Consider the following 25,293-nt stretch of genomic DNA (forward strand, 5'->3'; position numbering starts at 1 on the left):
GCAACAATAGACGCTACGATAAACGCTTAAGGACAGGGCCTTTGTGCTGTGGTGAGAAATTGCTTCCTCAGCAAAATAAACAGGAACTGATGTAATTTTTTTTATGTGAAACTTAATAAATGATTGAATGGGATATTGATAGTCTCGCCAGATCCAGAGACCCTCAACTAGTAACCAAGCATAGCCTTGTTTTATTTCATCTGGATGAAATCCGCCAGTGATTCCTCTCAGTTTTGAGCTGGCAGTCTTTTCTGTGTCTGCTGCTTTTAGTTACTTGTCGATTTCCTTGCATTTATCCTGGCATCATGATCTTTCCTTCTGAGATTTTTTCCAAGCAAAGACTAAGCAGACACCCTTTTTGGAGTCACACACTTCAAAGCCTTTACTCACTCAATGCATGCTGGAGTAAAACACAAGTATTCTGCCACAGCAAAAACAGATATTTATTGTTGCGAGGTTCTGTTTAATTGGTAAAGGTTTCTCAGGAGACGCAGACATGGGTTTATACTGAAAGAGAAGTGTCGAGGGGACAAGCAACTGCTACTAATCGCAGGTTTAAACCGCCACTGCCAGCACAGAGAAAGGTATAAAACCTCACTATAAAACTCTGCTTAAATAGTGAAACGGATAAAGTTTTGTTTTTATGTGGCTGAATCATCTGACGTCATCGCTATCTACTGCATGGCTTTCACAGACCTGAAATGCATATGATGTGAGAACAGCGTGTGTGTGTGTCTTTGTGATTATGCACAAGCCAGTGTTTGCATTAGTGTACATTGTCTCCTTCCAGCCACCAACCCTAGGCCACAGGCTTTAATGCAGCCCCGCTGGGCAGCAAACTGAATTAGGCTAACAGGAACCATAGACAATCGCCAGGATGCAACAGCGGGGACTGAACTTCCACTGAACCTCACCATAAAGGAACTCACTCTGTCTCTTTCGCTCTGTGTCCGTCTCCGTGTCCCACCCAGCTCCCTCGCCGGTGACAGTCATCAGAAAGGAGAAGACGTCTCGGAACAGCGTCTCCCTGTCCTGGCAGCAGCCAGAAAGACCCAACGGCATCATCCTCGACTATGAGATCAAATACTACGAAAAGGTTGGTGCAGGATATGTCGCCTTTAATGCTTTTAACTCATGGTGTCGTATCTGTTAATATATAAGGCTGCAGCTAGCATGTAATGACGTATACAGTAATGTGTTAATCAATGAGCTTTACAGTTTCTGGTAGGTGGATTTTGTTACCTTTGGACAGTGTCAGGGAAGCTGTTTCACCCATGGGTGTATTAAAGACAATTGGATACCAAGTTCAAAGATGGCAAACCTTTCATGAAAGTTGCTCCCTTGACACATAACCTGAAAACCTCTTTGCAGGCCCCATAGAGCCTGCACACCAAAGTCCTTTTCCAAGCATGCCGTCTGAGGGTCAAGAAGTTTGAGACTTCCTCTGACCAAGCCGACTGACTTCCTGTTGGCTCCCTGCACACACGAATGGCTTAAAATAATTTAATCATACACTCTTCTAGACCTTCCTAATTGTATTGGATCTAATGGGTGAAATCCTGACAGTAAAAAGGGTTATTGGCAGGGATGGGAAAAATGCTTTTTGGACTGTTGTGTGTCTGTGATGCTCCAGAAGTTGCAATAGAGCTACAGTAGCAGCTCAGTGCTGTACCTGAGTACTTGGCTTCACCCTTTGTCCAGTCTTTGTGCTAAGCTAAGCTAACTGGCATCTATATTAACCTGGTGGATACAAAAATGGTATCAATCTTTTCATTTTACTCTTGTCTTTTTGCTTAAAATGCTTTTGGGGGGTTGAGGTTTTGGAGAGTGCCCCGGTTCCTTGCTTTTTGGTGCTCTGTAGTAGCTTGTGTCACCCTGTGATTGACTGCTGACCTGTCCAGGGTGCACCCAGCTTCTCGTCCTCTTTTTCTTCTTTTTCTTGTTTGTCTTCTGCTCCTTAGTCCTCCCTTCCCTCCCTTACATCTACCTCCCATCTCCTCTCTTCATCTCACCTATTTCACCTTAATGGAGACAAGTTTTATGGCGGACAGTAAATGCGTCTGTGGGGTCGCTCATTCCTCTGTGAGGGAAATTAGTGCCGAACGAATTACACTGGCTTTCAGCACCAATGCTGTGCTATGGCTGACATTTGATGGTGAAATTAGCCGTGGATGCAAGTTTAATCACTCTGGCTGATTCATTGTGTATGTGTGTGAGTGTGTGAGTGTGTGTGTGTGTGTGTGTGTGTGTGTGTGTGTGTGTGTGTGTGTGTGTGTGTGTGTGTGTGTCCCAGATCACAGTTTGCCTGAATGCCAACAGTGGCCCCTAATCTCTTGATTAGTAGGCCGACAGAAGCTGTTTCCTCTCTAAACTCTGCACCCTGCTCAGCCATCCTTACCTAAGATGTTAAAGCAAGGCTGAAAAACAGCGAGAGGAAAAGTTAATGACTGATACTGAGTCAGAGCTCAGCTGTGGTTTTCCGATCACACACGCATGCTCACGCATCACAAATGCATATTCATGAAAAGAGGATATTGACAAGAGTGAAAGGATGGAGTTTAAGGAAGAGTGTGTGACAGGCTTTTATAATGGAGAATATCTGGGCCTTTGCACTGATCCCTGTTAATCACATCGTCTCTCAGGAATTACTGGAGACACTCAGGCGTGGACACACAAACGCACACACCTACGCACAAACCAGGTTCCCAGAGGATTCTCCACAGCAGCCATACATACCCAGGGATTTCAAACTCCAGACAAAAGGCTCTTCCATGCAGAAGAGCGAACAGGGACAACCGTAGGAGACCCCCATAACAACCCAGGATAGAGGCCTATTCGTGTGGCAGGCAGAGGGACGCTGCGGGCTAGCATGCCAAGGATCAAGGCCCCAGGAGGACAAGAGCTGGAGCATAAATTCCCCACACCAAGACCACACCATGACTCACTTATGAGACAGAAAGAGGCTTTTAGAGACACACGCAGACATAATTGCATATACACATAAACAGGATGGTGAAAGAGAACACAAAAACAGACAGAGATTAAAAGAGAGCTTTTAGCAAGAAGAAGATGTTCAGATTTGCAGCATCAGCCAGACTTTCTGCTTTTATGTGTTTGTGGTTTCCTCTGTCTGTATTTACACAAGTTTAAAACAGAAACACACAGTGTACATTATCGTGTAATTCAATAGCAATTTACCGATGGCCAGCTTTTCTTAATGTAGGAAAGTGAATATTTGTCCAACAAACACACAACATCACTCAAAGCGAAATACTTCTGGATAATAGATTAATTACTCGATGGGCCAGCAGATTTTTGGGGTCACAACAATGGCGGACAAGGAAAGTCGTACAGTTACAGCTTTGTTTTCGTTCTGGGGTGGAAAAAGGCTGTTTTGTGTAAGCAGCAGGACAAAGAGGGTCATTTAAAAAGTTGTATAGCTTCGAGCATTTCCAGCTTGAGCTCCATAATATGAGGCAGAACGTAAATATTAATCATCACAAGTCATTTAGTCTCATACTGTAAATCCTAAGAGCTGATTGGACTTCTCATGCTTATAGCACTGCGCCAGTTTTGTTCCTGCCAGCTGATGAAAACATGAACTTCATATCCTTCCATGTGCACCCAATAGACCACTTTAGCACGCTAACGCATAAATTATGTTGAGTCATCGGAGGCTCAATGATAACTCTAAGTGAGGCATTCGAGGGTCGGCAGCATAAATAACCTTCAATGTATTTGGCGGTGGCTGGTTCCAAAATTGTAAAACTGACACTAAATAAATGACCTACAGAGGGTTTTAAACTTTTTGAAACCTTTTAAAGTGTCTTTAGGAAGCAGGGAGTTGCATAATTTATCACAGAACTTTAAGTTACATCAAATAAATACTTTTTGGAAACAAGCATGTTTCCATTGCTTGATTTCTACCTTCAAGGAAACTTAAACCTTAAAGGAAAAAAAGGAGCGGACAGTCCAGACAAGGGAAGAGAAGAATATCATGAACCCACTGCTGAGTAGCTACAACAAAATTTATGCTACTATTATGTTATGCTGAACTTGTAAGTCAAGATATATAAACACAGGACAGAAAATATGAGTTACTGTCCGTAAGGCTGTGAACTTAGACATTATGTAAAAGGATGAGAGGCGTTCAAGTGTCTTTTGGTGTGTTTTCCAGGTTTTAAAGTAATAAGAGAAATCTCTCTGAATCTTCAGTCAAATGTTATAATGATTAAGCACTTCATAGCATTACCTCCCACATGCTATATTTTTCATGTTGAGTGATGTATTTCTGCTGCTTTTATAGCATAGAAGTAGTAATAAATAGCAAATATATATATAAACATCTTAAGGAATAGTTATTTCTAATGTATTTCTTATGATTTGTTTGTCAGGATCTCAAATAAAGTTGTGTTTCTATAAACTACAAAGAGCCTCAGGATATTAGAGCTGACTTGGCTCATACCAAGAAAACCCTTGCAGCTCATAATTTCTAATTAACCCCAGTATGTTGCCTGTGTATTTGCTTGCACGGCACTTTCCGCCAAACACATACCACTGTGTCACACGGCTGTGAAACCAGAGGCCCAAGTGTGAGGGCTGTTCCCTCACTATGTATCCTATATATGGGAATTGTTAGGGAACGGTCGGCGATATTCTTGGGAATTCCCGACCAGAAAGCTTCCCAGAAGAACTGAGGTGTTTCATCTTTGGAAATCCCGGCTAACTATATGATGGTCGTGTCGCTTTTACCGGTTAAAGGGCACTCCATGGCCGATAAGGCATTTCCAAGTGCACTTTGTGAAAATAGAATTTGTGGGAATACACTTTGCTGATTATTTTTGCATGTTTTATCGCTGTGATCTAAAGAGCAAAGAAGGAGCTTCAGATCCACTTTAATTTGGGTTGTTTATTTAGTCTTAGATGGAAAGAATGCCGACTGAAACACTGTATTTACAAGCCTTCTGCTGTACATCTCCTGTTTTAGGGTCTGTATGAGTTTGCATCCATGTGAATGTGTGTATGTGTGTGTGTGTGTGTGTGTGTGTATTATAAAAGCTATAATTTGCCACAGCTTTGTTTAGATTGTCAAAGCAGAACGCAGCACAGAGGCCAAATTAAATTCTAGCAGTGTTCTGGTGAAACGCACACAAGTGGACACTTCAAAATCACAGTTTGTCGGGCTGCAGAATGCATAAAAGAGAAGCGTCTGACCAGAGTTTCTTCTCCTGTCCCTCAGTGTCTTTCACACACGCAGAGACACACACACACAAAGGTGCTTGTGCCACACCTGTGTGTGATTTTCAGGGGATCACATGCTGTCCTGGACGTGGAACAGTGACAAGCTGCGAGTAGATTTATAGTTGTGATGAAGAGTCGTCCCAGTGCAGGTCTGGCGTATCAGTTACCTCCTCACACATACAGCAGTTTAAAAAGCTTTGTGCACCATAAAAGTCTGATCCACTCCATTAATGCGCGTGAAGTTTCTTTTAGACGCTGTTTGTGTGTGTGTGTATGCCCGTACCAATGAGTGCCCCTGTGTAACTGGGTCTATAAAATGAGGATTTGACTATGCCTGAACGTGATTCGGCCTTGAATGGTTTTTATGAGCGCGGTTACATTGCAAAACATGTAGCTCATTTTCAGGATTGTTGAAGTCATCCCAAATAGGTTGCCATTAAGATTTAAGATCGGCCTCGTCCTATTTTCCCCCTATTTAACAATTTGTTTCATAGCATCGAACCGGGTCAATAATAATGTGATTGCAAGCCTGTCTGGGGCAGAGACTGACTCAGCAGTTTTCGCTGTGGACGACTCAAACCTGCTGTGAGGCTCAGATACAGAAACACAGCATTTGGGGTAAAATGTGTTTTAGCTGAAGCAATAATGTGGCTTCTTTAATTGTGCCTAAGTGAGGTGTTTTCATTATGCTGTGCTCTGCCTCCTGTTCTGTCCTGATAGTGCAGACTGCTTAGGGTAATGTGCATTAAGCTGCCTGGTGTAATGTGAAAATCACTCTTAATGTTATTATTCTTTAATAATCTAACGCACAGAACAAAGTGATGAATAGAGTATCATCCATATAGCATATAGCATCTTTTATGCACATTATGCATTATTTATGTATCATAAAATGTTTGGTGCGTGGTAGAAAATGGGGTGAGACTAAGTGGGGCGACACTGTTTTACTGAGAGAAAGATTGTGCATTTATTTTTCCATAAACTCGCTAAACGAGCACAGACATTTGCTTGGTTTGAATGTCCATGTTTTGCTTTGATTATTATCAGTTTAATCTCCCAAATGCATCTTTCCCAATGTCTGTTTGTGCGTATGCGGGTAACACATGACAATCGGGGTGCACACATAAAAGATTAAATCTAAAACATTTTGAAAAGAGAAAATTTGCAGCTTTATTGCCACAACACTTCTAGACGCTCCTGTTATCTTACCAGAGGAAGTGTCACTGCACAGAGCCAAAATCGAGGGGCTATACTCCCTATCTTTTCTCCTGTGCCCCCTCTACCTCCTGCCCTCTAATCTTTTCTCCATCTTCCTTCCACATCTGGAAACAATGTGCCGAATGCAGACTTGGTGTGTAAATCCTCCTGTTGTTGTATCAGTGGAGATCAGTAGGAGAGAAGTCGTAAAATATAAAAGGCGTAATTCATCAGATTGGGAAGAAAGCTGCCATGTGTGGCATGTTTGTGTGTGTGCGTGGGTGAGAGGAAATGTAGATGCAGATAATGCATACCCTGTTTTGTACATATTGTATGAATATAGTGTATGCGTTAACAGCTCCAACCCAGACTACATTATTCTATTTTTCTAACTAAAATGCCAGCACAAATACTGAATTCCTTTCTCTGTCCCTCTCTTCCATTCCAGGAGGAGCAAGAGACCAGCTACACCATCCTTCGTGCCCGGGGTTGTAACGTGACTCTGAATGGCCTGAAGCCTAACACTGCCTACCTGCTGCAGATCAGAGCTCGCACCGCTGCTGGATATGGAGCCAGCAGCCCCAGTTTCCAGTTTGAGACCAGCCCTGACTGTGAGTTCAGCGCAGAGAAGAAGTTTTACAGTCATTCTTTTACTGCTGTAGTTCAACATGTGGTTGATTTGTGAGGTTTGCTGATGAAACACGGGGCCCGTACTGTTCATTCATAAAAGATAACAGATAAGGAGAAGTGACATTCTGGAGCCATTCTGACTGGACACCACACAAGTATGCATGGTATTTTTTTTTCCTGGGTTTCAAAGGAGAGTCTCTGCTTCAATCGGTCGAATGTTGACTCAGATGCTTTTCATGAAACTGTCCGAATTTAAGATATCGGAGCATTTACTCGCTCAAAATATCAGCTGTAGTAGCTTCAAACAGATGAATATCTGCAACAGTACTGGTCCCGAAAATCAATCCCATATGAACTAAAAACTGCTGATGTACTTGTTTTACTTAAATGCTATTAAGAACATCTAAATTAGAGCTATTGGTGTCTTAATGGTTTTATTTCCACACTGTGAGATCAGAACTGCACGTTATCTATTTCATTGCCAGGTGTCTGAATGCACTGCATTAAATCAAGTGAATATTTGATATTAACGAAAGGTGTTGCTCTCTGTCTCTCAGCAGCCTTCTCCATCTCCAGTGAGAGCAGCCAGGTTGTTCTGATTGCCATCTCCTCCGCCGTGGCCATCATCCTGCTCACTGTGCTGCTCTACGTCCTGATTGGCAGGTCTGTCCACCAGCTGCTCGACTTTACAGAGTTTTCACCTTTCGCTCTCTGTTCAGTTGTAATTTTATTGTACTGTATGTGTAGCTCTCAAAATGAGCATTTACCTGCTAACATCACATGCTTTGAATCTTCACCAAACACGTTTCCCACTATTTCTCCCCGGTAATTCCTGTAAAAGATGCCCTAACAACTGTATTGAGGTGTGCATGTGTGTACAGGAGAAAGCTAAGAATAGTGTTTATGCGTGTGTGTGTGTGTGGGTGTGTGTGTTTGTGTGCGTGTGTGGTTGAAGTTGGCAGTCAGTACTGTTCAGAGAGAGTATAAATCCATGGCTCATTATAAGACTTACTGATCCTCTCTTGGCTTATAAGAGCTGGGATTATACACACACACACACACATGCACACACACACACACATACACACACAGAGAGCTCTCGCAGGCCTCCAGGCTGGGCCAATGGGTGAAGTCTTATTGGGAGATGTGGCACTACTTATGACCTTTCTCTGTTTGAATTGGCAGGTTTTGTTGCCGCAGCAAATCCAAACATCCTGATGAGAAAAGACTGCACTTTGGCAATGGCCACTGTAAGTACTGGACTCTATTTTCCTGAGGGCTGGTTCGATCTATCCTGTCTGCACTTCGTTCACTGAGTAGACATACGACTAGGTAGTTACATTTAGTTGCAATCGGGCAGGGGGAGACCGTTTTCTCAGAGCATTTTCACGCATCTTTACCAGCAGCGTTTGTTTTTGAGCAGCTATTTGCAAGCTTGAAGTGGTTTCCTCTTTACTTCGGTTCATTTGGTCGTATGAGAGGACAGTAATCGGACCGAGACCATGTTGAGAGGAGGTTTCTCGGTCCATTTGCAAACCAATCCTGGTTCCATCCGTTTGGAAACGGAACGAGATCAGACTGTTCTCCCCACCAGCTACAGCAAGTACTGAGAATTAAGGTTTAACCAAGCTCTAATTGTAGGGTTTGCTCCAGAGAAAAGCTCCTTTCCATTGATACATTTTTGACCAGTGACAAAACAGTCTCACCCACATGGCTTTATGTAAACTTGAAATTTTGAAATTGGACCCATGTGTAAAACAGCATTGTAAGGCAACATCTCCTGGTGTGCTCCACTACAATGGACCTTTTTCTTAATACTCTCTTGCTTCCTCTTTGTTGCTTCTTCTCTTTTATTCAGATACGATGTGTTATTTATTAAGCGCACTCCCTTCTTTCTACCTTTAACCTTGACCCACGTATAGGACCCCAGACTCCCCAGGCACTGAACTGCAGCTGTCCACTGCTTCATGAATTGTTAGGATGGGTCAAATGCAGAGCATGGATGTCCCCACAGGGACTAATAAAATACAGCTTTATTACTTAAAGAATAGGTTCCTATTTTTTCTTCAAGTCAGTCTTGAAACGATACTCTCATGAAATAGTTTTTGGTCAATGTGATTGTCTACGCTGGCTTTGAACAGACAAAATGTTTGGACACACGGTTTTCAAATGGTAATGAACTAATGTAATCTGTTCTCTGCTGCTGCAGTACGTCTGCCGGGGATCAGGACCTACGTGGACCCCCACACATACGAGGACCCAAGCCAGGCGGTGCACGAGTTTGCTAAGGAGCTGGACGCCTCCTGCATCGCCATCGATAAGGTGGTGGGAGCAGGTGAGAACGGACAAAGGGAAACACTTTGCTGCACACAGACCAAAGACCAAAGCTGCACGGCAAAAAAAAACTTTGCTGGTACATGTAGTGAACTTAATTGTGCTCTCAGAATTCTATTGAATGTTCTGAAATATTAGCAATTAACTGCAGCATCAATGAATGACGTGAGGGCATAAATTATAAGAAATGGCCTCAGATCAACATCAGATCACCAGTTTGCTCAATATTTGTGTAGAAAACAGGGACTGCAGAATTATTCCACATTTATAAAACTGCAAAAAGAAAGTAGTTTTAGAAAAAAAATGGTTTCTTCCTCCCCTCTTCTTCCTACTCTCACCTCATAGTACCTTACTCTCTTACTCTGTCACGCTCTCTCTAAATGACAAAGACATAGCAAGTGCACGCAGGAAAAATGAAGTGCATGCAGAGCTCCTATATATCTGCGTTCTCATAGCAGCAGGCTAGTTTAACTTTGTGCCGTGCTCTGCGCAGCTGGGAATGAGAAGTATTTAATGCCCTAGCTTACAGTCCCTCCTCTCCAGCTCTCCTCTATCATGGAGGGGGAGGTGGTGAGATCAGACGTTGTTCTGTTCACCGTCAGTTGGTTCATTTCTCCCTTTCCTCTTTCATTCCTTCGTCCTTTTCTCTTCATTTCCTTCTTTCTGTACATTCCCCATAGGCAACTGCCTGTTGCTCTAATTCTGTGTAATGTCTCATTAAGTCTAATGATCTCAACAGTAAAACAAGCCTCCTCTCCTCTCCTCTGCTCATGTACTCCCTGATAACTTGTGCAGGAGTGCAGACGGGAGGGTAATGCATTGTGATTCATGTCGAGTGCAGGCAGAATAGATGGAGACTAAAGCACACAGCACATAACGGCAGGCCGGTCTCCGGAGTCCCACCAGCCCTCCACACTGTAAAGCTGTCAGGACGGCCTAATACCTGACTCCACTGGACTATGCTGCACTCCACAATGCATTTTTCATCGTACATAGTTGAGACAAAGCATATTTATCTTTATAGGGCTGCAATGATACATGGGCTGATATTGGCTTTTTTTATTAGAAATCAGATACTGGCAAGTCAGTGTTGTCCACATCTTATTTGAAGTGTTTGTGTTCAATTTTTATTCATTGTAGAATCTATCAATACTGCACTGGTTCTCTCTGGGAATGCCTTATTGTGATTTCTTTGCAACGTGACATTTATATTTCACACAATTAAGCATTAACCTCTTCAAATCTGCAAGACCAGACACAGGGAAATGTGCATAAACTGATGCACATTTCATTAAATTCACATTTACTGCAATGTTGTAGGTGTATGAAAAAGAATGTGATAATACCGAAGGAAAATATGAGGAGAAATACCATATTAATAATAAAAAATATATAATTAATACTTCTGTCTGTATCATCCTTCTAAAACCAATATCAGCTCAACCCCAATGCCCTCACACACACAGTTGAGTTCACACTGAAGCAGCCTACACTACAGTATACTATACATTTTTAATGCGCACAGTGCACAGCTGAGACAAAGTATATTTATTTTAGTGCCTCTCCAAACTTACATGAAGTTCAGCATCGCACTGTGCAATAAGTCTATATTTACCCATGCTGGAAAGCAACTGTGAAATCATGGTCGGGAGGTAAACATTATATCTTGCTAACTAATAGATAATTGCCTCTCATTCACACTACAACAACAGACTTAAAGCGTGAGATGATTGGAGCCACTGGGGGCCGACTCTCTTCGGATCGTCCAATGCTTCACTTGGCGTAGGAATCACACCTTTCTTCATTTATGCTGATTTCATTTCAGCAACGAGAAAATGATGATTGTTTTGTTAGCATTCAGCAGTTACAGCTCCCTTGAGGCTTTGGCAATAATTGCTAAGAGACTTTTGGGAAACACTGTGTTGTTGTTACATGTGAGTGCTAATGAAATAATAGTTTCACCGTGATTAAAATACCAAGGTGATCAAACTTACTAAGCAGAGTTGAATACAGATACTCTTCCTAGAATATGGAGAAAACCCACTCAGTTATAGATGCTAGTGGAAGTGGAGGCTATGGAAAGCAGTGAGGCTCTCTGCTTTAAATCTATTGTAAAACGACTAAATGTGAAGTGAGCGCCACAGGTGAACATTAAAGCTTAAGCCCCGATGTAAACATTTCTGTCTGTCAGCTTGAATATGAAGTACCACCCATCTGTGTGATTTTTATGAAACCATATAAGCGCTCCAAACAATACACAACATGCTTCTTTCTTTCTCCTTCCCTGCCTCAATCCCCATCTGTCTTCATTAAACATGTTAACAAGACTTTCATCTTCTTGCCAATCGGTGATTGTGTGTTAAAAGACAGAACACATGCTCCACTCTGCTTCCATGGGTCAGGCTTTAACATCAAAGTGGGATACCTAGAGCAGGAAAGCAGCGAGTGTCCCTAATCAAGCCTTATTAGACTGAGATCTTCTTTCTCTGAGTGACCACATGAAAAGGTGCCTCGGCCCGGCCCGTCTGTCCACTGCTGAGCGCCAGAGGAGCGGAGCAGAGCAGGAAAAAGCAGGCATGCATTTGGTATTTAGACAGGTTGTAATTATTCTGGCGTAAGCTCTTCCAGACCCCGTTGCTTCAAGTCCAAGGTTTGACCCATGCTCTCTGATCCAGGGCTGCTGTGGGGAATGATTGTGCTGGAGTGAGAGAGAGCTGCACATCTAAGCTCTGACATCACCTCGCATGAGCACACTCAATCTGCATATGCACTGTGAAGTAAAGCACACGCAGATACACACAGATGTGCGTGTTCCACTCATCCTTTGCAGTCCAGCCGAATCCCTGTCACCAGCTGGAACGTGGCCGGCTGCCCTTGAAGCCGCCAGCCTGCCTGCAAAGCCTACAGTACCTCGTGAAACACACACATTCGCACACACACACACACGCAGGCTGAGGTAAACACATGCATCCCCTCACCAGCGAGGAATGCTAATTGATCTCTCCCAGAGTGGATGTTAAGTCACGTTGCGATTTAATACGTCATTGCAAGTTGAGAGGTCTCTGCCGTCTGCTCAGTGTGTTCTTATCTGGAATGAGCATTCAGGTGGATCAGATTCAAAGTGCATTGCTGCACATGGTGTGATTAATATAGCGAGTGGTCATGACACATAATTATGCAGTGATTTCTCTCCAAAATCAATAAATACATTTCCTGATTAATGGGACTTAAGTAATGATCAAGCTCCTCTTTGATCTGCAGCTTCATCTTTGGCGCTAAGTGACCGTTGCAGCTGTTGAAATCCTGTATCGTGACGCTTCAAACAACATTTGATTCTTTTATTCTGATTCAGGGCTGCACGTACTGTACTTCTTCTGCCTTCTGCCTGTTGCTGCCAATGGTGAAACTGACTTCAAACATGGATTACAATTGGAACGCAGCCTCTCCTTTTGTTTGTTGTAAGTGGGTTTAGAGGTTTAAGGACAAGGCGGCTAGTTGAGTTACCCACTAAGCTGCCCTCTAGTTGGATCCCTGCTCAGTTAGCTACAATAGCTAAACAAGGAAGCTTTACTTTTGGTTGGACTCAAAGTGTTTCCAATGATTTATGTGAAACAGACGTTTTAGGAAAGGCTCACACTGCTTTCCCTGATATAATGTACATCTTCTGTCATGGTCTCTGTTTCCATTATCTCCACAATGGAGGTAAATGTAAAGTTACCATGACCCATAGTCTGAAATGACATAATTAGCCTATGAGAATAAAACCCAGGTTGAGAAACACCAGAAATTGCCCCAGAGTTTAAAGCAATTGCTTTTTTTTTTTACAGACTGAGTCAGTTCCTGGTTGAACCATATATAATTGATTAAAGATGTAAGTTCTATGGGGAATTTAAATATGAATCTTCATGCCCTGATTCATACAACAGCTTCCCTTGAAGCATATTAATATAATATTCCCCATAAGCTAATTCATTGTTCAAGGATTTTCACATGGACAAACATTTGGACCATTTCTGAAGGCTGTATGATGATATTATAGTACATTTAAACATACTTTGTTGCATCCTCCATGTTTTTGTCTTCAGGTGAGTTTGGCGAGGTGTGCAGTGGCCGCCTGAAGCTGCCCAGCAAGAAGGAGATCTGTGTGGCCATCAAGACCCTGAAAGGAGGATACACAGACAAACAGAGGCGGGACTTCCTGGCTGAGGCGTCAATCATGGGACAGTTTGACCACCCCAACATCATCAGGCTGGAGGGGGTGGTGACACGCAGTAAGTGCACGCATGACTCATGACTTAAAGGCACGTTGAAGGGTTTAGTCCTTTCATCAGTTCACGCTGTGCAATCAAGGTTATCTATCTTATGCTTTTCACTTTTTTTTAATCTCATGTTTAGGTGTTGTTAAAAATAGAATATGAGGGAAACAAGTGAGAGAGATAGCTTGATAGAGATTTGCATTCACATTCCATCACACATCGGGCCTCACCAGAGACTCTTTTTACCGATTCCGGATTGCAATTGTCTTTGACAAATGGCTCTAAAGTGGCCGACACTTCTGCGAAAGAGCGCAGGAGTTTTATTGAGTTGCCGTGGTGTAAATCTCTGCAGATCAATGTGCTCTGATCAAAGCCTGTGTCCAAAGCGGGCATAAATCCATAAATCCATATCTCTGACTCGCTCCCCTCTGGGCCTCTTTATAACACTATCATTAGCACACAGAAGGCCTCTTTAAAAAGGAATGACTGCAGAAAAAGGGAAATAATGAGTCTGAACTTTGTCGCTGAGAAACGGGCCTGGCCTCTATCTCTCCCTGCGGCACCGGGCTTGTTAAGTAGTTCTGCCAGTATGGTTATTCTAAAGAATGGAATAAAATACATGGAGAACTTCCCTTACTTTATTCTCCTCCATTTATGGCTTCTCTTATTTTGTTCCTCTTTTCTCCATCTCTACATTTTTGTGTAATCTCAAAGCTTTAATTGCTCCGTGCCTCTGTCAGTTTCAGTCCTTTGAATCTGTGGTTTACTAGCATGCCTTCTAATCGACAAGAGCATCTCCAAACGAGGAATCAGGACGTTCAAAGCATACTGTGTTGACGAATTAATGGTCCATTTTTTACTGTTTCTCTTGCTTTTTCCTGCTGTCATATGACAGCATAGAAACTGCAAATTGATAAGATGAGACTGTATTGATCACACACTGGGGAAATTTATTTGTTACAGACAGCAAGAATGAAAAGGAAAGGTAAGAAAATAGTAAATACACAATAAAAATGACTCAAAATAAAGCCAACTATATCTATAAGTACATTATATACAAAAGAGTATAAAAAACAATTAGAAAAATAATATTGATAATATAATACAAAAATGATGATTTGATTTGAATGATTTTTCAATTAAAGTCATGTTTTATTGTTTGAGTCACCATTGACCATTTTCCCCCCTGAGGAACAAAGATGAAACATTGCATCATGGGAAAAAGTGCTTGGTATTGAATTTTTTGTTAGCATTTGCTTTAATTGTGATAATTCTGAGAATCAAAATTGTTTGAAGTGAGCCCCTAGGTGTGAGTGTGAGTGTGAATGGTTGTGTGTATGTGCCCTGCGATCGGCTGGCGACCAGTCCAGGGTGTACCCCGCCTCCCGCCCGTTGACAGCCGAGATAGGCTCCGGCCCCCCTGCGACCCCGAAAGGGACAGGGCACAGAAAATGGATGGATGGATGGATGAATTCAGTGAAAAATGTTGTTAATAGGAGAAATGAATAGACACAGGACTGAATGCAAACATTTTAATAAATAAATAAACTTTTTGTTTTGGGCACAAACAGAAAAAGTTACTGTGCAAAACCTTTTCAAGGAAAACACATTGACTCACAACTTCAGCTTTTTTCAAGCTCTTTGTTACTGAACGCAGCACATCCTGTGAAGGAGTTTTTATGTGCGTAATCCCTCATCATTGAGACTGTTTGTCTAATACATCTTACACCACTCTTCCTGTTAATGTCCAGCCGGTGAGAAATGCTGCAATAACACAAGACTGTGGTTTCATCGGCTGCTTTTAGACTAATAGGGGAAGCCCAATATTCAGTCTCTGTGTGTGTGCATGCGTGCGTGTGTGTGTGTGTGTGTGTACATGACCTTTGGAGGGATACCCTTAACACATGTGCGTGAGCTTGAGCAGCATGAGTGCAGGGCATAGTTTTAGGAGGTCCATTTGATATGCTCTCAGGCACACCTACACACACACACACACACACACACACACACACACACACACACACACACACACACACACACACACACACACACACACTGCTGTAGGGTGATTTATTAAGCTGCTCCTGTTAATTCTTAATAATCCTGAGACTTTCACACCCCATTTACCTTGCTGCTGCTTTTGGCTGATCCACAGGCTGCATATTTGCAGCCACACACACACGCACACACACATACACGTATTCTTTTCTCTCACGCCCGTACAGTGCACACACATCCACCCTTGCACACACACCCACACACAAACACACTCACACTTGTGTTCACGGAACAAATGGGGCTTGGGGGCCTTTATCTTTGCTGCCAATGTTGAGAATAGAGAGAAAGAGGGAAGGGAAGAGGGCGGAGGACAGGAGGGAGGACCGGGTGTGTGTGTTCCCGTCTGCGACTATAAAAGCCGTCCGCTGGTAAACGGAGCGATCCATCACAGCCTTTTAGGGAGAAGGGGGTGGAGGCTTTTTAACTATATCTGTATTTTTCACTGTAATTGTAAAAGAAAGTGTTGCAGCTGTATCAAGTCAATCAATAATGTTGGGAGAGTGAAATCTTTTCTTATAGTGGCAAAAAGCAGAAAAGTGTATGTCTTTAAAAAATTGAGACACACAAACTGTTTAAATTGAAGGTATGTGTGCTTCACAAACTAGGAGTCATCATTGATTTTTCCTCCTTACAGCCATAAGATAACTCCAACACACCTTCTGTCTTGGCTCATTCGCTTTAAGCTCGTGCCAAATAAGACTTTCTTTTGTCAGAGTCTGATTGACTCAAAGGGACATTTTCATTCGTAATTCAATATGCTTCGCTCAGATCTGCTTTGATTTAATTAAAGATACCGAGTCAGCCAACTTCCATCGTTATTAATGGAAAGTTTATTCTTTTCCGATGCGAGTAATGGATTTGTTTCTTTTAAGGGCCGATTCCATCACCCTCTCCGCTCGGTCCGTGTCGTTCCTGGAAAGGAAAAAAAAAGTGTCTGTCTCGCCAGATGTGGGGAGGGTTCACATTAATACATGCAAGAGGGGTGGAAGGAAGATAGAAGGATGGGGTGATGGGGAAGGAAGGAGGCAGGGATGATAGAGAAAAGGTAGGTCGGGAATGAAAGAGGGCAGGCAGAGGAGGGAGGAGGGCACATTAATCAGAATAAAATGGAGAAGAAGCATACGGCTGAGGGTAAGTCAAGAGTGAAGCAGGGAGAGCAAAGCCATCTGGGACACAAACAAGTCCTGACACCCATGCTGTTCATTTAATAATGGCTGATTTAAAGGTTTCATAAAGAGAGTTTTTTTTTTTTTTTTCCTTCATCCGCCTGTAATAAACCTTGCGTTGGCTGCATAGTCTGATCAGGTACAGATGATAGCAGGCAGCGTGGATTTACAGACAGATCTTCCACAGAAATAAAGATGTCACACTTTGACAGCTGACCTGCTGAGACCCTTAAACTATGACTGGTGATCGTTTCATTCTGCTGTGTGTGTGTGTGTGTGTGTGTGTGTGTGTGTGTGTGTGCGTGTGTGTGTGTGTAGGTGTGTGTGTGTGTGTGTGTGTGTGTGTGTGTGTGTGTGTGTGTGTGTGTGTGTGTGTGACAGAGAGGAGAGCAAGTTGAAGCTGGTCACAGTCAGGGCACATGTATGTCTGCTTTAAGTCAAGTTACAGGCCTCCCTGTTGACTCCCTACGTCCAGTTTCAGAGAATTAATCTGAAATCAATATGATGTTGGGCTGTGAGTGTCTGTTGTTTGGCTGGTGGTGCTTTTGCACCGCAAACGGAAGTGTTTGACTCAACGGATATGACATGACCTCAGATTGAACACCTCCCTTCTGTCGCAGGTAAACCCGTCATGATCGTCACAGAATACATGGAGAATGGATCCCTGGACAGCTTTTTGAGAGTAAGTAACAACATGGACAAACACACACACATGTTTGGAGTCTAGGGTGGATCATGATGTATCATAGAGGTGCACACCCTGAGGCAGTTGGGGCAACACATACTTGATAGCTGAGGATTAAGGACCACACACCAGGGAACAGCTTAATGTGGTGAAAAAAGAGCCTTGCACCTGTAGAACACAGGCTGACCGGACATTACACATCAGGCCGAGCAGTGCGGTAAATCTTTGACATCACACGCGTCTACAAAGCTTGTATTTTTCAAATGTTGACATCAAACAGTGACATTTCAAACGCGTTAAAAACTCTGAAAAGTCCAACTTTTTACCCTAGCAGCGCTGAACTCTATGCATAGACGGACAAAATTAAAAATTAGATGTGCTAATGAATGAGTACGGTAACAAGTTTCAGTGCTGTCTTTGTGTCATTGAGCACAGATTAAATCTTTCTTTGTGGATGCTGTCAAATAACAGATACAGCATGAAACAAATGAAAGCAAAAAATCTCATGTTCCATCTTTTTTTCATTAAAAAAACTTCATCTATTCATTTATGTAAAAGGCAATTTTCTCAAAATGAGATCACAGATATCAGTCTAGTTACAGTTATTATTATTATTATTATTATTATTATTATTATGAAGAAGAAGAAGAAGAAGAAGAAGAAACCAATTTGGTCCTCTGACCAAAAAGCTCATTTCCTCCCTGTTTAAAGAAAAGCTCTCGAAGCCGACTCTAGATTTCAGTAAATGCTGTTCCAGACAATGGTTGATTTTAGCAGTTATGACTGTTTCAGCTGAACTGGCCACACGGGGCTGATCAAATGATCAGGTTTTATCCTCACTGGCGGGGACTGAAGCTGATTCTTGCCATGCGTCTGTCTCTTAAAGAGGAACTGACCTGCCTCACTGAAATTAGCCACAGCACCACAGCCAAGCCGCAACACTGGCATGAGAGCATGTGCAATGATGCCTGTTTTAGCCCTTTCCCACATGTGTCTGCACAGTATCCAGACACATGCAGGAGGAGTAGCTGTTGTTTCCTGACATTTTCCCAGAGGCCTGCACTTTGTCATTGAAATGTGTCATATTGCACGCACACACACACACATGCACATGCAAAAGCATAGCTCACGCATTGCAGCTTATGGCTGTGTCCTGAATCTGCACAGCTTTGAGGTGACTATGCCAGGTGGTTCTGGCCACTAATTGCTGCAGACGAAATGGGAGGGGAGGGGGGCCCTCTTGGTTTTCAAAGGAAAACACACTCATCTTACACTCATCTCGCAAATGACGTCATCTTTGACTCACGCGGAGCAAACGAGTGCATGTAAAGAGCAAGAATGGAAGATAGATAGATAGATAGATAGATAGATAGATAGATAGATAGATAGATAGATAGATAGATAGATAGATAGATAGATAGATAGATAGATAGATAGATAGATAGATAGATCCATCATCTTAAGTGTGTGCTTTCCTCTCGTCGTCTTTGTTGATATTTCTTCCCCATCCAGACATGTATAGGCTGAATCATAAACACTTGCCAGTGTACAGCAGTATAAACACTCCCGCCTGCCAATGCAAACAAAAAAAGAAGTGTTTCGTGTTTATATCACGTCCATCATTATTAAGGGAAAGTTTATTTGAAGGCTGCATCCAACCGCTCTGCAAACATTTTATTGAGCTAAAAATCCAGTCAAGACTTTAAGGATTTACATTATAAACAGATTTCTCTGCGTTCTTATTCGAGAAGCATTTCCATGATACTTTCTGAAGATCAGCGCACAATGCTTTTAAATACCACAGTGCTCATGTTTTATACCTTTAAAAGTTTAAGTGTGTGTTTTATGTGTTATACATATTCATCCATTCATGAAAAACTGCATTTAGACTCTTAAAAATAAGAATTATTCATGTATATTTCTGAAATTTCCAACCAAAATGTCACAGAAATCAGGTCAGTCAGCTCAAGATAAAGGGCTCTCGTCTGTCATCAGATTGGACAATAAATATGCAGTAAAATATTATCATATGAGTCCTGGTTAACAGTAAGTAGACAGATTGAAAAAGAAAGGCCATTTCATTTATACAGTATATATTGGTCTGATCCTAATTTCCATACATTGCTGCATCTCTGCCTTTGGTATTTCACAGTTGAGCTGAAGATGAGGTGCAGAATGTCAAAGTTGTTTTTTAAAGGTTAATGAAAAAGCTGTGGATACTAATGTAGAGAGCTTTCATTTTATGCAAACAGTCAGAAAGGTCAGGCTCCCTTTGTGTTGTGTGTAATATATATTTAACATGCAGTATTAACAGCATGTGCCTGCTCTTTTCTTTCTTTCTTCTTTCTTTTATTAGAAACACGACGCCCAGTTTACAGGCATCCAGTTGGTTGGCATGCTGCGTGGCATCGCCTCGGGCATGAAGTACCTGTCAGACATGGGCTACGTTCACCGAGACCTGGCAGCTCGAAACATCCTGGTCAACAGCAACCTGGTGTGTAAAGTGTCAGACTTTGGCCTGTCCCGAGTCCTGGAGGACGACCCGGAGGCGGCTTACACCACCAGGGTGAGCTGGAACGAAAACACAATTAGGACGAAAATGACAGCATGAATAAATATGTTGGGCGCTGTCCTCGGGCGCACCATTTATTTTAGGAATGTTTTGCTTAAAATTTAATGTTACATATAATTCCCTAAATGCCTCAGTGGAATATGGTCCTCCATATATTGCTGTTCTCTTTACTGAAGCCCTAAAACTGCCAACAGCATCTCCAGTTTCCTGTTTAAATCAGAATAATGTAAGTTTCTCTCCAGCAAAAATCATCAGAAAATACCAAACAGCAATTCTATTTATGCGAATTCATAATGATGTAGATTAATATGAAATGGGCTGTACACCTCCATCCTCTCCTGCCCTCCCTCTCATCCACACACATATATTGCATACACAGAGAAGAACAAATGAATAAAAGCAGAGATGTGATGAGACTGACATAAATCCACAGAGCTTCAACTCCCTGAATCACAGCACAGAAATTGCAAACATTCACCAACAGGGGAGGTCATGGAGAAGACCCCTCCCAGAACCGAGTGCCCTGATGGGAAGCATTATGTCAATAAGAAGCTGTGAGAGTGTGGTCAACATCCACCCCAATATTCACCCCATTGGGTTTTATCCTGAAAGTGCATGTTGAGATGCTACGTGGCACAAATACGGTACAGTATAAGCAAAGGGGTTAGGGGTTAACATATCTCATTTTTAGAGGATTGAGACATGGAAAATCTTATTCTTGCCTTTTATTACCCACTGTCTCCGGCCATATTTATCGCTTCAGTCTAGGTAATATTTGTACATCTCATCCACTTTGCAGCTCGGCCTCAATCGCTTTTTTAGATGATGACCAGGGCTTCCGTTCGTCGAGTCCTGGAAGATTTCAATGTCCCGAATTATTATTATTATTATTATCTGTGTTTATTGAGCTTAAAAACAAGTGATAGGCGGGGCTGTATAAAGAATGACTTCATGGTTTCATAAAATACTTGTTTAGGTTTGCCATGTCTGATCTTTCTCACTCGTCGCTGTTTGCCATTATGGTGATGAGTGGCTGCTTACGAGTTAATCAGAGTGAAGCAACAATGAAACAAATGTCACAGTTGTTGCATTCATCACATAGGTTAGCTTACATCCCACATATGCTTAAGAAATGATTCATTTTTCAAACAGAAGGATATGTGGAAATTTACTTTTAGCCAAGCTTTTGAGAAACACGTGTTAGCGTCTTGGAGGTAAGCAGATGTCAGTTGGAGGAAATTCGGACCGAAAAGGAAAAATCATTTCACCCTATTTTAATAGTTTCCCTACTTTAAGCGCATGCCACAAAATGAAACATTATCAACAGGCACGCCACACTTCAGGCATTTATCCGTACTTTTTGCAGCGCGTGTGTGTGTGGTAATTTTCATCATAGGATCCTGTGGTCAAGACCATGCGTGCAGCCCCTTTAAACACTGTATAATTTGCTGGCTGAGAATTGCTTGTCAAATAAACAGTCAGTGTGCCGTTTGCCTTTCTCCCAGAAATACATAATCTAAAATAATAAGACAGAATAATAAACTCTGCCATGTTACAGTAACTGAAAACATTCGGCACATGCTGGCAGATTTCCTCCCCTCGGTGGAACTTTCTTTTTTTTTTTTTTTTTTAGCGTCTCTAGCCTTTCTGTTTTAGGCAAAATCTATAGTTTATGTTTAGTTTATAGCGAATGTTTATGTGTGTTTCTATGTATGTGAGTCCAACGTGTGTTCACACATCTTGCACTTTGCCCTTTTAGGGGAGCAGAAGAGTGCAGTCTAAGAGTAGTGTGTGTGTGTTGTTATGTTTGTGCTCGCATTGTGTGTTTCCATGTGCGCCTATGTCCGTGTGTGCAGCCATGTGTGCGACTGTGTGTCTTTCCGTGTATTACGTTTCTCTTCAGATCAGGCTGTAAGAGTGTGTTTTATGGAGGGCAGTGTATATGTGTTTGGCTGCACATCCCCAGCAAGAGCTGAGCGACTTGGCCGATGTCTCTGTTAACTTTGGCTGCCACCGGCCCCCTTTCCCCAGCCCCATTTTCTTCATTTGTACTGCCTCTCAGCTAGAATGACAAATGCAGCAGACACAACAGTGAGAAGTTAAGCAGGAAACTTTGGATTATGGTTTTATTAATGGGTTTTTTTCTTCCATTCTTTATGGTTGATGCAGATACTTTTTGATTAAAACTGAACATTACCATTATATATTGTTTCAATGGCCGAGAAAAATATTTCAGCATCTATTACGGTTTTGTCAGAATGTTTATACATCCCAGTGTGAAAGAGCAAACTGTGGAAAATCTTCTTTGAAGGTTTCTCTGCAGGTCCTACCACCACGTAGCGATAGAAATATTTCTATATCAAATTTATCCCATAAAACTGACATAAACCCTTTGTTAAGGTTAGCCAAAATACATGGTAATGTCAGGTAGTGAGATTGCGCTCAAAAATATTGATTGACTGCTTCATTTTTCTCTTGCTCTCTCTCTTTCAGGGAGGTAAGATCCCTATCCGGTGGACGGCTCCAGAGGCTATTGCCTACAGGAAGTTTACATCAGCCAGCGATGCTTGGAGTTACGGCATTGTGCTCTGGGAAGTGATGTCATATGGGGAACGGCCATACTGGGAGATGTCCAATCAGGATGTGAGTACTGCCATGTTGCCGAGTTAACCTCCTTGAACGGAGGCGTCTGTGTGGCGCACCCACCACTGCAGCAGTGCTGCCAGGTCTGATGGGAAGTGAGTTAAGGCACCAGCGGCTTCCACTGATTTAGATGAGATGTTAAGTTCTTGTTCAGGGTTGTGTGAAGAGGATTATGGCACATAAGAGGGGAACAAGGGAATGTAATTCCAGAGATGCAGGACGGCACTTAAGACACTTTAGAGAAAAAACATTGTTGCATTGCACTGCTAAGTCAAATACGGTTAAAGAGTGTTAAAGAGTGTTAAGTGCTGTTAAACCTTCAAAATATCAAGTGAAGAATGTTGTTGTCTCAGCCTAATGACCATCCTGAGGGTGTAGTGGAGTGTGTTTTCAGCGGGTCTAAAGGGTTTGATGCTTTTTATTCATTCAGAAGTAATTCACTGCAGCGTCATTTAATTTAATTTGTTATGATCCCCATTCACTGAAGTGGAAACTTTTCTCCTTGGGTTCATGCAAAACGCAATCCTTATAACCCCAAACCACTTAAGAACTCAAGACAATGCAACCAGCTCCAGAATGCAGCATCTTAACGGACAAGTATTATATCAAAAGAATGTGTAATCCACCGTTTACAGGAAACTTATTTATATGTAAAACCCTGATGATGAAAAAAGCAGTAACTACTACAATAGAGCACATGATGCTGAACACATTTCATCTGTCATTTCTCAAATTTTGTCTTTCCCTTCCTACATTTAGGTAATAAAAGCTGTCGATGAGGGTTACCGCCTGCCCCCACCCATGGACTGCCCTGCTACCCTCTACCAGCTGATGTTGGACTGCTGGCAGAAGGAGAGGAACAACCGGCCGAAGTTTGAACAGATCGTTAGCATCCTGGATAAACTCATCCGCAACCCTGGTAGCCTCAAAATCACAGCCAACACCACATCCAGGTGGGATATTGCACCTTTTATTTGTTTTCATTGTTGGAGCTTGTTGTGTGCACACGATAAGCAGCACACATAAAGAAAACACTCACAGCTCGCAGCTGGTGCAAGGAGGCGAACGTGATACAGCTTCACCTGCTGGTCTAGCCTTCTGCTGGTTACACGCACAGACCAAACAACAAAGCCTTTGTGGCATTCTGCAGACTGCTTAATGTGAATGATACATGTAAATGGAGAAAATAAGCAGGTAAAGCCCAGAGTGTGGTTATTGTTGCTTTTTTCTCCTGCTGCGGTTCCCATGTAGCTGACTACCAGACACCTGGCTCCAGGCAGTCCAACACTGGTAGCAGTTCCCATTATACCTTCCATGCACACCATTATGGGCTGTTGCAGGTCATTGCACTCCCTGCTCAGTCATCATGAGGTATTGGTTTTATTTTCCATAAATGAAGCACAGTTTGCCATTATTAATGTCATGGGCGATAAAAAGGCGGAGGGATACAGTTGGGGAAAAGGGAGGTTTTTTATTAGATTTAAATGTGTTTCTCCCTCACTGCACTCCTGTTTGTTTTTGGAGCCACGCATTACAGGAGCTTGACATAAATATTGCCTTCCTGCTTCCTGTGTTTGCAGGGTGTTACATGAGAATTAGCTGGACTTATCACATCCTCTCTTTATATTTACCTAAAACAATTGAAATTTATTTTCTTCATCTTTCCCATTCCCATGAAGTCTAATGTCATGTTCCTCTCCACTTTTTGTGCCTTTTTTACCTCCTTTTTTCTGGTTCTTATGCTTCACTCCTTTGCTGGGACCACCATTCTCTCCCAGGGGGCCGTGGGGAACCAGGGCAGCCCATGTACAGTTGTCAGTTCTGAGTAGGGAGGGGGACAGGGGCTGGGTCTGCGGCAGACGGCCGTGCCATTATGGAGACGTCAAAGCTCATAACATTGACTAATGATTTCTTAAGAAAGTGAAAATAGGTCCCTTGGAGTTTGCATGTAATTTCCCTGATTGGCTTTTAACACCGGGCGAGTGCAGGCTGGCCGACAGAGGCGGCTGTGGTGATTTATGAGAACTGTGTGTGTATGTGCGTATCTGCGTGTGTGTGTAGTGGCAGTTGCACAGCGGGAGCAGCTGCGCTTAGCTCCACACACCTCGTTTGTCTCAGGGCTGTCCTGGCTGGCTAATGGAGCACCCCCTCCTCCACAAAGCCCACACCAACGCCTGGGACCGGAGCAGAGCATCTGGAGGCTTCAGGGGTGGGACCCGGTCACAGTCTACTGTCCCCGCATGTAGATGGAGAGGGACCGGGGTCGGTGGGCCAAGGTTGGCTGTCAGAGACTAATTATAGGCCAACAGGAGCCCTATTAGGGTTTAGAGGCCACTGTCTATCTGACTGGCTTCACAAGGCGTCTAGAACATAAGAGGTTATCCTGTTTTTCCTGCTTTGTGTTCATTAAAACAAGACAATGCAACCAAAGTAGCAGGATACAACTAGAACTCCCTCTGAATGCACATCAATCAACTTTAATGTGCAGTGGTCAGTAATGCACTGCTATAG

General features: G+C 42.6%; 1 protein-coding gene across 5 annotated transcripts in view; it reads left to right on the top strand.

Moving 5' to 3' along the window:
• epha3 (eph receptor A3) overlaps positions 1 to 25,293 on the top strand; it is a 445,799-nt gene that overhangs the window by 59,317 nt on the left and 361,189 nt on the right. For 3 of the 5 annotated variants that reach the window (XM_070976187.1, XM_070976189.1, XM_070976192.1), the window contains exons 6-15: positions 972 to 1,096; positions 6,887 to 7,049; positions 7,626 to 7,731; positions 8,254 to 8,318; positions 9,278 to 9,403; positions 13,488 to 13,673; positions 17,503 to 17,564; positions 19,924 to 20,133; positions 22,633 to 22,782; positions 23,542 to 23,735. In XM_070976187.1, coding sequence (XP_070832288.1) covers positions 972 to 1,096; positions 6,887 to 7,049; positions 7,626 to 7,731; positions 8,254 to 8,318; positions 9,278 to 9,403; positions 13,488 to 13,673; positions 17,503 to 17,564; positions 19,924 to 20,133; positions 22,633 to 22,782; positions 23,542 to 23,735 — 1,387 coding nt within the window. The remainder of the gene's footprint in view (positions 1 to 971; positions 1,097 to 6,886; positions 7,050 to 7,625; positions 7,732 to 8,253; positions 8,319 to 9,277; positions 9,404 to 13,487; positions 13,674 to 17,502; positions 17,565 to 19,923; positions 20,134 to 22,632; positions 22,783 to 23,541; positions 23,736 to 25,293) is intronic. The other 2 variants (XM_070976188.1, XM_070976191.1) reach the window with 1 other exon arrangement.

This window comes from Chaetodon trifascialis, chromosome 12 (assembly GCF_039877785.1).
Source record: "Chaetodon trifascialis isolate fChaTrf1 chromosome 12, fChaTrf1.hap1, whole genome shotgun sequence".
NCBI classification, from domain to species: domain Eukaryota; kingdom Metazoa; phylum Chordata; class Actinopteri; order Chaetodontiformes; family Chaetodontidae; genus Chaetodon; species Chaetodon trifascialis.